At 44.3% G+C, this 13986-nt stretch overlaps 1 protein-coding gene across 1 annotated transcript in view; it reads right to left on the reverse strand.

Annotated features, from left to right (window-relative positions):
* The window catches only part of cUnh16orf87 (chromosome Un C16orf87 homolog), a 28071-nt gene that overhangs the window by 7524 nt on the left and 6561 nt on the right, over positions 1–13986 (reverse strand). Inside the window, exon 2 of the mRNA XM_080884391.1 lies at positions 9152–9251. Coding sequence (XP_080740517.1) covers positions 9152–9251 — 100 coding nt within the window. The remainder of the gene's footprint in view (positions 1–9151; positions 9252–13986) is intronic.

Consider the following 13986-nt stretch of genomic DNA (forward strand, 5'->3'; position numbering starts at 1 on the left):
AACTTCTGTGTCTGGGCACTCCTCTGGATATTCTTACACCAGAGAAGAGCTTCTTAACTACAGGACTACAACACCTGTGGATTTACTTCCAATATTTGTCACATCTGCGGCAGATTTACTGCAGACTCTGATCAGGAAAGAGACACGCCAAAGGAGACGAAAGCGAGCCGGCGCACTCGGGCGTCTGAGGAGACGCGGACTGCGAACTGCTCTTCCTGGGATCTTCCTTTCTAATGTACGCTCACTCAGGAATACGATGGACGAGCTGGCCCTGATGAGAAGCATGAACAGAGACGTTGCCTCCTCCTGTGTCTTATGTTTTACGGAGACGTGGCTCTGTGAGGACATCCCGGACTGCGCGCTCAAGCTGGAGGGCTTCCATCTGCTGCGCGCGGACCGGCAGGCCGCTCTCTCTGGTAAGACCACAGGTGGAGGGGTCTGCTTCTACATTAATAGTGGCTGGTGCACAGATGTAACAGTGATTGCTCAGCACTGCTCTTCCTCTCTGGAATACCTTTTTATTCACTGCAAACCGTTTTATTCTCCGCGGGAGTTTGCTTCATTCACCCTGGCCGCTGTTTACATCCCGCCAGGCGCGGATGTGCAGGCAGCTCAGTGTGCCCTCGCAGAGCAGATACTGCACATGGAGCGGACATACCCGGACTCTCTCATCATTGCTCTTGGGGACTTTAACAAAGCCAATCTGAGCCATGAGCTTCCAAAATATAAGCAGTATATTAAATGCCCGACCAGAGAGGAGAGGACATTAGACCACTGTTACAGCACGATCAGCGGGGCCTATCGCGCAGTGCCCCGCGCTTCTTTCGGACTTTCTGACCACGTCATGATCCACCTAATCCCCGCGTACAGACAGAGGCTGAAGCTCTCCAAACCTGTCGTGAGGACTAAAAAACTGTGGAGCAACGAGGCTGTGGAGGAGCTTCGCACGTGTTTGGAGTCTACAGACTGGGACACAATGAAGGCTGCTTCTAACAGCTTGGACGAGTTTACGGACACTGTCACCTCCTATATCCACTTCTGTGAGGACAGCATTGTGCCATCACGCACCAGGGTGAGTTATAACAATGACAAACCCTGGTTTACTCCTAAACTCAAAAAGCTGTGGCTGGAAAAGAGTAAGGCGTTCAGAAGCGGAGACAGGGACTGCTACAGAGAGGCCAAGTACAGGTTCACTAAAGAAGTGGACATTGCTAAACATCAGCACTCTGAGAAGATGCAGCAGCAGATCTCAGAGAATGACTCGGCCTCTGTGTGGAAAGGTTTTAGGAATATCACCAACTACAAGCCTAAAACCCCCCACTCCACTGATGACTTGCTCTTAGCCAACACCCTCAACGACTTCTACTGTCGTTTTGACGAGCCATCAGGCAGCCTTCACACCTCCAGCGGCCCCAACAATAGAGGCACTTTGGACACTAATTCCCCCACCTCTCCCCCCTCCATAGAGCCATCACCACCTTCAAACTGTTCACCTACAACACCCCCCTCCTCACCCCACGCAAAAGAGGATTTCACACCACCTCCTCCCACCACAACTCTTCATATTCATGAAGCAGATGTGAGGAAGCAGTTTAAGAGTCTGAATGCTCGAAAAGCTCCCGGCCCAGACGGTGTGTCTCCTGCCACCCTCAGACACTGTGCAAACGAGCTGGCCCCAGTGTTTTCTGGCATTTTCAACTCCTCACTGCAGGCATGTCATGTGCCTGCCTGCTTCAAGTCCTCTACCATAATCCCTGTGCCCAAGAAACCTAGGATCACTGGACTAAATGACTACAGACCCGTGGCTCTGACATCTGTGGTCATGAAGTCATTTGAGCGCCTGGTTGGGGGTTTGAGCACCATTTTGGGAGGAACACCCTTCAACTGGTGCGGGAGTATGAAAGGGAATCAAGGAAACTAGCGGATTATAGGAACCATCTCCGTTTCAACCTAAGATGCAGACAAAGCAGAGTTGTTCCTAAGAGCCTGCGCCTTGGATCCACTGTCAGGGGATACAGAGCAGACTTGATTCTACAGAGAGCACAAAATCAGCTTCTAAGTGAAAGGATAAGACAGGTCCATTTCACTATAGATGCCCTCCAGAACAAGATCAGCCAGACCCTGCAGGAACTGGAAACCCTTCTACCCTCTCCAATCTTAGAAGAGGTTTACAAGTTTGTGGACAAGGCTCAGCGGGCCCAACACTCTAAAGGAAAAGAAAGACAATGCAGGAAATTCCACACCTTGCTTTCAAAAACACACACTCCTCATCCTGAACCTACACAACCCAGAGAAGAAAACACACCTGATGCCAGTCAGGAGAAATGGGTTAAGAACTTTTCAGACAGGATTCTCACTGAACCTGAAAAGAGAGTATTAGCCAAAGGACTCAATTTTGCCATCTCTCCACAACAGTTGCCCATAGTGGACCTCATCACAGCCACAGAATCTGCCATACGGATTAATAAATTATCACAGACAGAAGCAGAGCAAATCAGGATGAAAGTCTCAGCCACGCTCCCCAGTGCCAAAGTCCCTCCATCCAACCTCACAATTAGGGTTGGGTACCGGTGTCCGGTGCCATGATGGCACCGGTTCTGACATAAACGGTAGTAACCAGACCGAAAAGCAGCGCACATTTCGGTGCTTTATTTCGGTGCTTTTTTTCCTGAGCTGTGATACACTTCTAGCCAATCATTTTACGTTTCCGAGGATAGTAGGCGGGGCCAGGTACGTACGTTCTTTTAGAGCAGAGCTACAGATTAAAAATGCCCAAGGCGAAGCGGTCAAAGTCTGGCTGTACTTCACAGCAAAATATGCAAACTCAGCAGCAACAAGTGCTTTAAGCTGATACTGTGATACTGTCAAAGGAGGCAACACCTCGAATCCGATGAAACACCTGGCGACGCATAGCGTTTTTTTTTAAAAGCCGAGAAATGCGCCGTATGATAGCTTGCTGCGTGACCTCACACCGAGCACGTCGGGTGGGTTGCCAGTTATCGGACCCGGAGCAACATCCCCCAAAAACCCGAAGAATAGAGTCCTGGCCCCTAGCCCTGCCAGTGTAGCAGAAATGATGAGGATGATGATGCAGCAGCAGCCGTTCTTCTCTGCGTGAGTAGCTTAATGTTGTTCATGTGTAATTTACGTTGAGTAGGCTAACCACGTTATTACATTAATGCATGTAAGGTGAACTAGCAAACATCATCATAGCTACATGCGGCTGTCTTCTTGTTTGATGGCAGATACTCCCTTCACCCTGGCCAAAAAGGCTAAAATGACCAAAGAAAAAGTGGAAAACAGTTAAACATGAGAGGTTTAGGACAAAGTTTGTGTTTTTTCCATTGTTTAAGCACTGCTTCCAGCCAAGAGTGATACCATATATGCCCCATAGCTGCAGAAAAGGCTAACATTGTTATCTTTTTACAAAAAAAAAAAAACAGCTGAACATGAGAGGTTTTTGGACAAAGTTTGTGTTCTCCATTCTTTAAGCACCGGTTCGAGCACCGTTTCAAAAGTACCGATTTGGCACCGGTATCGGATAAAACCTAAACCAGGGGTGGCCAACCCGCGGCTCTCGAGCCGCATGCGGCTCTTTGCCTGGTTTCATGCGGCTCTTACGTTCATATCAAAGTTTATGTTTGTGTTTTGATTTTTTTTATGTTGTTGTTTTAAAATGTGCGCGTTCGCTTCGCTTGAGTTCAATACGGTATTTTTCATCAAATGCGCATGTGTGTGAGATGAAAATACCGCAAAGTTTCCCAGTAGGAGCAAGTTCGCCCTTAAAATGGCAGGAAAAAAATGCACAGCAAAAAGAAAATATGAAGATGAACACAGGACGTTTTTAACAGAGTGGGAGAGTTTATATTTTTTTGTTGAACGCAATGGTAAGCCATTCTGCCTTATATGTCAGACGTCATTAGCGCATTTCAAAGCTTCAAATCTTCAGCGCCACTTCAGCTCACTCCATGCTAACATCGACCAGGAATTTCCAAAAGGGACTGAACTTCGCAAGCACGAGTTGGCCACTTTGAAAAGTCAGGCAGAAAAGCAGATACAGTTTTTCCAAAAATTTACGAAGCGGTCAGAGACCATAACGCTCACATCCTATCAGCTGGCTTGGAACATTGCACGGGCTAAAAAGCCATACAATGAAGGGGAGTTCGTTAAAAAATGCCTCAGTGATGTTGTTGGAATCTTGTCTCCTGAAAACGACAAATTAAAACGCATGGTATCAGACGTCCAACTGTCCCGCCACACTGTTGAACACAGAATATCGGACATTAACACGGCTATTGAATCACAGTTGCACTCTGACCTTCAAGCATGTGAGTATTTTAGTGTCGCATTGGATGAGAGTTGTGATATACAAGACAAGCCTCAGTTGGCAATATTTGCACGGTCTGTTTCAAACGTGTGTGTGAGACAGTGCACACAATGTTCATTGTTGAAAATGACTGGCCTGTGGTTTTAGTACTGTAGGAGTCCATTTCTGTCATTATCATGTTGGTGTGTGACATTTACAATAAATCTGGCTGAGCAGAGGTGTGTGTGTGTGTGTGTGTGTGTGTGTGTGAGTGTGAGAGAGAGAGAGAGAGAGAGAGAGAGAGGGAGGAAAGGATGGGTGATGTTCATGTGTGCCCATGCGTATGATGTGGCTCTTTGCGGTAACACAGTAAAAAAAAAGTGGCTTTTGGTCTCTGACTGGTTGGCCACCCCTGACCTAAACGATACCCATCCCTACTCACAATACAGGAAAAGAAGGCCGTCGCTTCCCTGAGCAAAGACCACAACATCACTGTTTTACCAGCTGATAAGGGAAGATGCACCGTGGTCCTAAACACTACAGATTACCATACAAAGATCACTACTCTCCTCAGTGACAACAATACCTACGAAGCCCTAAAGCGAGACCCCACAAGCAGCTACAAAAAGAAAGTTATAGCTTGCCTTCAAGACTTTGAAAAGGACAAAATTATTGACCGCCTTACATATCACCGCCTTTACCCAGGGGATGCCATACCCTGTATCTATGGACTTCCTAAGATCCACAAGGAAGCTGTCCCACTCAGACCCATAGTCAGTAGCATAAACTCAGCCACTTATAACATTGCTAAACACCTTGCTACCATCCTTGCGCCTCTCGTGGGGAACACCCCACACCACATCAAGAGCTCCACCGACTTCACCGACAAGGTCCAGAAACTTACCCTGGATCCAGATGAAACCATGGTGTCCTTTGATGTAGTCTCTCTCGTCACTTGCAAACCCACCACGGAGGCCGTGGAGACTGTCAGAAAACGACTACAAGAAGACAGCTCCTTGGAGGACAGGACCAACTTCACACCCGATCAGATCTGCACACTGTTAGACCTCTGCTTCACCACTACATATTTCAAGTACAACGAAGGCTTTTACAGACAAAAACATGGCTGTGCCATGGGCTCCCCCGTGTCACCTATTGTAGCCAACCTTTACATGGAGGAAGTGGAAAGGAAGGCTCTTGGCTCTTTCAAAGGAAGAGTACCCAGCCACTGGTACAGATATGTGGACAACACCTGGGTCAAAATCAAGACACAAGAAGTGGAATCCTTCACTGCGCACATTAACGCTGTGGATAAAAACATCAAGTTCACCAGGGAAGACACAAAGGACGACTGTCTGCCTTTCCTGGACTGCACTGTGCACATTGAAGAGAACGGCAAACTCAACATCGAAGTTTACCGGAAGCCCACACACACGGACCAGTACCTCCTCTTTGACTCCCATCACCCTCTGGAACACAAACTTGGAGTAATCAGGACCCTACACCACCGGGCAGAACGTGTTCCCTCTAAGCCTGAAGGGAAAAAGAAGGAACACACACATGTAAAGGAAGCACTCAAAACGTGCGGCTATCCTAAATGGGCGTTCATAAAGTCAGCAAAGAGGCACAGAAAAGAAGACCAGACACCAGCGAGGGAGGATAAGAAGGACAGACGCAACAACATTGTCATCCCCTATGTAGCCGGTGTATCAGAGAAACTCAGGAGAGTTTTCTCCAAGCATGACATCCCAGTGTATTTCAGACCCAGCAACACACTCAGACAGAAACTGGTTCACCCGAAAGATAAAACGCCAAAACACAAACTTAACAATGTGGTGTATGCTGTACAGTGCAGCGAGGAATGCTCAGACCTCTACATTGGAGAGACCAAACAGCCACTTCACAAGCGCATGGCACAACACAGAAGAGCCACCTCCACAGGACAAGACTCAGCAGTCCATCTGCATCTTAAGGTCAAAGGTCACTCTTTCGAGGATGCCAACGTTCACATTTTGGACAGAGAGGACAGATGGTTTGAAAGAGGAGTGAAAGAAGCATCTATGTCCACTGTGAGCGACCATCTTTGAACAGAGGCGGGGGTTTACGACACCAACTCTCTGCCATCTATAATCCAGTTTTGAGATCCTTCCCAGACGCCTTAACGCCCACTCACATCCTGGGCCATCTGACCTCAGGAATTCACATGATAAGGTGGGGCCAGGTTTCACAATGAACACACCCGAAACTCTGGCTGATTGTGACCCACACCCAGTTTCACACCTTGGCTCAGGCGATTAGCACTTAGAGTCCCCCGAGAGCAGCTTCTACCTTTCTACCTTTAAAACTCGCCTTCCAGCCAAATGGCTGGTAGGCTTTTAGCTAGGCTTTAGCTTCAGCCAAGTGGAAGCTAAATTGTCTAGTCATTCATATGTAAATTAGGTTGTTATCTGGGAATTCTGGAGGGGAGTGGGGGTGTGTGAATGAGGGGGTGGGGGAGCTGCTAAAAGCTGTGAACTTCCTTTTGTGTTTCATCTTGATGCATTCTCAATCATCCAGGGAAATAAATCTCCAAAAGTCACCAACTTGGAGTGTTTCAGTTTGCCATCTTAGGGAGAAATCAACACACATGGGTGTAGGTCCTTTGTTGCTGAGATTTATATATATATTTATATATATATGTTCTTTGCGATGTGTTCACTGCTACAGATACACATGTGGTAAATGCAGACTACAGATACCATGGCAGTGCCAGGATTGTGAGTGATTGCTGAAAATGTTGAAATGTACTCACTCACTTTTTATTATTATTTGTAAATATGTGTACAAATGGTTGGTTTTTTGTACTGTTTTTATCAATAAATCTCAGCAACAAAGGACATACACCCATGTGTGTTGATTTCTCTCTAAGATGGCAAACTGAAACACTCCAAGTTGGTGACTTTTGGAGATTTATTTCCCTGGATGATTGAGAATGCATCAAGATGAAACACAAAAGGAAGTTCACAGCTTTTAGCAGCTCCCCCACCCCCTCATTCACACACCCCCACTCCCCTCCAGAATTCCCAGATAACAACCTAATTTACATATGAATGACTAGACAATTTAGCTTCCACTTGGCTGAAGCTAAAGCCTAGCTAAACACCTACCAGCCATTTGGCTGGAAGGCGAGTTTTAAAGGTAGAAAAGCCAAATGGCTGCTCTCGGGGGACTCTAAGTGTTAGAGGATCATCAGGGGGTCCTTTTGTCCCTCTGTGGGGGGAAACTCCCACTAGGTTTATATCTGGGACTCTCCACCATTTGACCTTAGAACTGAAGAAGCTTCTCGGATGAGAGGTGAAACGTCTTCAAGCAACTTAAAGAAGTCCAGACGCTTTTCTTTGCAAGCTCCTTTGACTGAGCACCTGGTTCTCTCCTACCTCAAGACCCTCACGGCCCCCCTGCAGTTTGCATACAGAGCCAACAGGTCTGTAGATAACGCCATCAACATGGCCCTACACTTCATCCTGCAGCATCTGGACTCCCCAGGAACCTACGCCAGGATCCTGTTTGTGGACTTCAGCTCTGCCTTCAACACCATCCTTCCAGACCATCTCCGAGGCAAGCTTTCCCAGATGAAAGTGCCTGATCCCATCTGCCGGTGGATCACTGACTTCCTGACGGACAGGAAGCAGCATGTGAGGCTGGGAAAGAATGTCTCGGACTCTCGGACCATCAGCACCGGCTCCCCTCAGGGCTGTGTTCTTTCTCCTCTGCTCTTCTCCCTGTACACCAACTGCTGCACCTCCACCCACCAGTCTGTCAAGCTAATCAAGTTTGCAGATGACACCACCGTTATTGGACTCATCTCGGACGGGGATGAGTCTGCCTACAGGAGGGAGGTTGAACGTCTGGTGTCCTGGTGCAGCCACAACAACCTGGTGCTGAATGCCCAGAAGACAGTGGAGATTATTGTGGACTTCAGGAAGCACACAGCCCCACTCCCCCCCATCATCCTGACTGACACCCCCATCACCTCTGTGGACTCATTCCGCTTCCTGGGTACCACTATCACCCAGGACCTGAAGTGGGAGCCCACCATCACCTCTGTCATAAAGAAAGCCCAGCAGAGGATGTACTTCCTGAGGCAGCTGAAGAAATTCAACCTGCCAACACGGACGATGATGCAGTTCTACACTGCAATCATCGAGTCCATCCTCACCTCCTCCATCACCGTGTGGTACGCTGGAGCCACTATCAGGGACAAACAGAGACTGCAGCGTGTTGTGCGCTCTGCTGAGAAGGTGATTGGCTGCAGACTCCCATCTCTGCAGGACCTGTACATCTCCAGGACATTGCGGCGTGCAGCTCGGATCTCAGCTGACCCTTCTCACCCTGGACACAGTCTGTTTGACCTGCTCCCCTCAGGCAGGAGGCTCCGGTCCATTCGCACCAGAACCTCTCGCCATAAGAACCGTTTCTTCCCCTCTGCTGTTGGACACATGAACAATAACCGTATGACTGTTCCCACTACTAACACATGACCCTACGCTGTGTTGACTGCATCATTCCATGTTTGGCACTGATCACCACCTGCACTCATGCATATATCATGTATATATCTATCTACTTAGCACTTTTAATTCTTATTTTTATGTCTATTTAAGTGTTATATGACAGTATGTTTTTGCACTAAGTACCGTAGCAATTTCCTAATCATGTCACTTTATTTTTTCACATTTTTCTTTAACCTACAGCACTACTTGTTCTTTAGCTTTGTGCAATCCAAAAACATGCATGTTGGAATAACTGGTGATTCCAATTGGCTGTAGGTTTACTGTATCTTCAACTCACCAACTACCAACTTACCTGCTATGGCTGGGGAGGAGCGCTCATTTAACTTTGCATTAAGGAGTTTCCTGCTAATAAATACATAACCACATGGGCAGGACTTGCACGCCACTGGAATCTAGAAAGAGTGAGAAATAAGAAACATTACTGTTAAAACATCACTACATCATTTCCACAAGGTGGATTCCTGTTTTAGCTGCACAAAGCCTGCAGCAGACAATCTGACACACTCTTAGAGGTCTCCATGTCTGACACATATCTCAAGGATCAAAGCTAACACAGGGCAGGTTTATTCCAAATAAATGACATGAGTTGATAAACTTCAATGGAGTGAATGAAGATATCCACTAAATCATGCCATTTTTAGCACTAAATGGATCATAACCATTGCGCACTATGACTCATTACTTGCAGAAGAATTTAGCCAAAGGTTTGATTGTATTTTCTACATCTGCAAGCCCACTAGCGTCCACTTAAGTTTCACTGATGTCAATGTTTTTCACTGGACAGTGTAGATCTCACTTAGCATGTTAGAGGTTCATGAGTTCATGACAGTACAGTTAGAAACAGACTGAACAAGTATGACTTGTTTGGAAGGGTTACCAAAAGATAAGACTCTTCTCTCTCAAAGGATTACGGCACGACAGCTGAGGCGCATGAATAGATGTGAATGATGCAAGTTGTATGTTTGAGTGCTCAGTGGATAAAGGCTATGTTTTATTGTGTAAGAACCAGTCCAGTATAAACATTTTATACAGCAGCAGCTATAGTGATTTATCAATATTTTTAGTCATGAAGTGGTTTGTGCTCTACAAACAAGTGTAGAAGTCCCCCTGACCAATGTGTACGAACAAAGCACAGATTTTTAAGGAATTTAAACAAGTCTTTAAAATGAATACTACTAATAATAATAATCAAATGACAAACTACTACTACAACAATAATAAAAATAAATTATTATATTACTATTATATAAATGGATGGATGGATTATTGTTATTATTGCCTTTTAACCAACAAACTGTTCACAATTACAATTTAAAGAAAAAAAACTGCATGCAATTTGTCAAAATTTCAATTATTTTCAGGCTGAGTTTCTTTGTTTATTTAATATCATTTAGATGAACAGCACGGTGCCGCACTGATTACTATTGCTTCACAGTGAGAAGCAACAGTAACATCGAGATGGACTTTGACTTCTCCATCTGATCGGGGCCTTTCTGTGTGGCGTTTGCATGTTCGCTCCATGTTTGTGTGGGTTCTCTCAGCGGTTCCCAAACTTTTTTTGCTAGGCCCTCCTTTGTTTTACAAGAAAAATGTTCATGCTCCATATTAATATGAGTAGAAAAAGTACAGTTTGAATGAGTATGTGGAAACGTTGTTTTGAATTTTCTTAGTTTGGACTACAGTGACCAAATTTTGATATAATAGACTTTAGGGCTGGGCGATATGACCTAAAATCCATATCGTGATATAATTTGAAGCACGTGCGGTAACGATATATATCGCGATATATTCTTTTCTTCTGTATAACGTATTTTCCACACTATAAGGACTTAAAATCCTTTAATATTCTCAAAAATCGAGAGTGGGCCTTATGTATGAATTCTGGTTGTGCTTACTGACCTCGAACAGATTTTGGCTGCAGAAATCTGTTAAAAATGTTTTAGTACAACTTTGGTAAGCGGCACTGCTTGATGGATCGTCAGAGCATTACGGCTGCCGTAGGGAGGAGCTTCGCGGAGTAATCTGGGTCCAAAACTCCGTCCCCTTCAGGTCCCAAAGTCAAACCAACACTAAGAGTTAAAAACGGTCTAAATTCTTTCATCTTTAATTAAATCATCAGCGTTGCTGCTTTATCGGGTGTAACAATTAAGTTTAACATCCAGGCATCCATGAAAACAGAATTTATTAAATTTAACGGAGTTAGAAGTTAACAGGAAGTTAGCTCGCTAGTTTCCACCTAAACATTTCACAGCATGTTCTGACTGAGAGATTTTTGAAACTAATTCAAACGTCCAGCTCTGCTGTCACTTCCAACATAAATGAAGACAGAAAACTAAACAGCAGTGGTGTTTGCAGGGTTACTGAAGTTGGACTAGCTGGTATATAATGTTGTGCTACGTGATTGCTAGCGACACAGCTATGTTAGCATAACATTAGCACAGTGAAGCTGGAGGATGAACGCCAACTTTTTTTCCACTCGATAAAAGTTAACGTGAGTATTCTGGTGGCAAATGCAGTCGCATAGCAGGATGCTGTACACGGGCCAAACTTCAGTCAGGAGAACAACTGAGATTATTCATCCACAATACGAGGTTAGTTATTAATATACTGCAACAACATGGGAACAGAGCAGCTGCGAGAGAATTCAACATTAATGAATCAATGTTACGGAAGTGGAGGAAGCGCAGTTTTTGGCTTTCCCCATATTTCAACAGTGCTTCATCTCTTTGCTGTGACTGTCGCCCGCCATCATTTGCAGATGATAATGGTTGTAGCCGCTGCGATGCTTTCGACCAAAACATGCGCAGCTTGATGACATCATCAACATGCGCTATCGCGATAGAGCGATATAGTCAAAATCTCTATCGTTGGCCAAATTTATATAGTTTCTATCGTATATTGTTTATATCGCCCACCCCTAATAGACTTACATCTCTAAATGTCTGCTGACTACCCAAATTATTTAAAAAGGTGAAACAGCCTTCAGTGGTTATTTGAAAGGAAGTAGTCGTGTGCCGCAAACAACCCCATCCCGATTGAAAGGTGCAACATTCTTAATTTCGTTGTTCTCATGACAATGACAATAAAGTTTATAAAAAAAAAAAAAAAAAAAAAAAAAAAAAAAGGTCAAATAGCTGATTTTTCAATTTCACTTCTTAGCTTTCGCTTTTAGTCTCAGTAAACACAGTATTCTGAAATAAACTTTTATTCAGTATCACCCAAAACCTGTGACTGAGTCCATGAACTTAGCAGTGTTTACAGAGGAAAAGTCAAAAAGTAATTTCCTATACAATCTGATGGGACCGAAAGTCCTTTTGCAACCATCTGATGGCGTTAGAGGAGAAGGCAGGTTTAAGACTCACATGTTTTTGACACTGTCTGCAGAGAACGTCTGTTGTTAAATTGAGGCCAACAGACTACCTTTATGTTATCTACCATAGCAACAGCCCTATGACATGCAACTACAACATGTGAATGCGTTATAATTATAACCTCCCAGTAAGATGATGCTGTGATCACACCAACATATTTACCAAAATGTTGTTGAAGGTGATGTTTTTCCTTCCTCTAGCAGACACCAAAAGCCTGTGAGCTCAGCCCCTTTGTGCTGCTTCCATTCCAGTCACATGGGCCGTTGCGTCTTTTAAAATACAGCAGCTCACCAACGTGAGTTTTTAATGTCGACAACTTTACTTTTGGTTTTGGCCATCTCTTCATATTCCATCACCAGCTTGCATTTGCATGAATGACAGTCCCTTAATGCACTGTGCTGGTGAAGCTCTATTTGCACATTAAATGTACAGTCTGGCAAGAGTTTTCATGAGAAAGTTGTAGTTTCTTTCAGCACAACTGGAGAGCAACATTGTAATTCACACACCAACAGTAGAGATGTTGGCTCTCTTTGGATCTGCCTTCATATTCTACTAGTCAAAGTTTTTGGACATACGTTTTCATTTAATGTTTTTTCTCCTGTTTCATGACTATTTACATTTTACAATCTCACTGAAGGCATGAAAACTATGAATGAACACATATGGAACTATGTAGTAAACAAATGTGTGTGAAGTGACACAAAACATGTTTTACATTTTAGATTCTTAATACCATACCACCTTTATTTATAAAGCACTTTAACATAAAACCAGAGTTCACAAAGTGCTGTACATGCTAATAGCATAAGTAAAGAAAATTAAAATGAGATAAGATAAAATAAATAACAAATTGAGTCAACCCCTCTAATCAATGCCAAAGGCTTCAGCGAATAAATATGTTCTAAGAACACTTTTAAATTCAGAGAGAGAAAAGGCCTGCCTAACATGCAAGGGTAGATCATTCCACAACTTTGGAGCAGCTACAGCAGAAGCACGATCACCTTTAAATTTATACTTAGTTTTTGGTGCCTTAAGGAGCTGCTGATTGGCGGACCTAAGGGAACGGGCCATTAAGAGATTTAAAAGCAAATAAGAGAATTTTAAAAACAATCCTAAGATGTACAGGTAGCCAGTGGAGTGAAATTAAAATGGGGGTAATGTGCTCAAACTTTTTTGTTCCAGTTAAAAGACGAGCTGCATCACTAACCCCACAATAAAGTGCGTTACAATAATCCAGCCTAGAAGTAACAAAGGCATGGATTACTGTCTCAAAATGCTGTTTCGATAAGATAGGCTTTATTTTGGCTAATTCCCTCAAATGAAAAAAGCTAGAGCTTACAACAGCTCTGACCTGGCTTTCAAGTTTAAGATTTGCCTCTATTTTAACTCCCAGATTAGTGATGACTGGTTTAACATACTGTGCCAGTGAACCAAGATCTATAATAGTGGCCTCAGAAGCGCCACCAAAAACCATCACTTCTGTTTTCTGTTCATTAAAATTTAAAAAGTTCAAAGCCATCCAGGCCCTTATTTCATCAAGGCATCTGAGCAGCGGGTCTACTGAGAAGCCATTTATCTTTTAAGTGGGAAATAAATCTGGGAGTCATCGGCGTAGCAGTGGAAAGAAATCCCATGTTTCCTGAAAATAGACCCAAGGGGTAGGAGATATAGAGAGAAAAGAAGCGGGCCTAAAACTGAACCCTGTGGGACCCCACATTGAAGAGAAGCAGCAGAGGATACAAACTCCCCGAGTTTC

Source organism: Rhamphochromis sp. 'chilingali' (assembly GCF_963969265.1).
Source record: "Rhamphochromis sp. 'chilingali' genome assembly, chromosome: 6".
Classification (NCBI taxonomy): Eukaryota; Metazoa; Chordata; class Actinopteri; order Cichliformes; family Cichlidae; genus Rhamphochromis; species Rhamphochromis sp. 'chilingali'.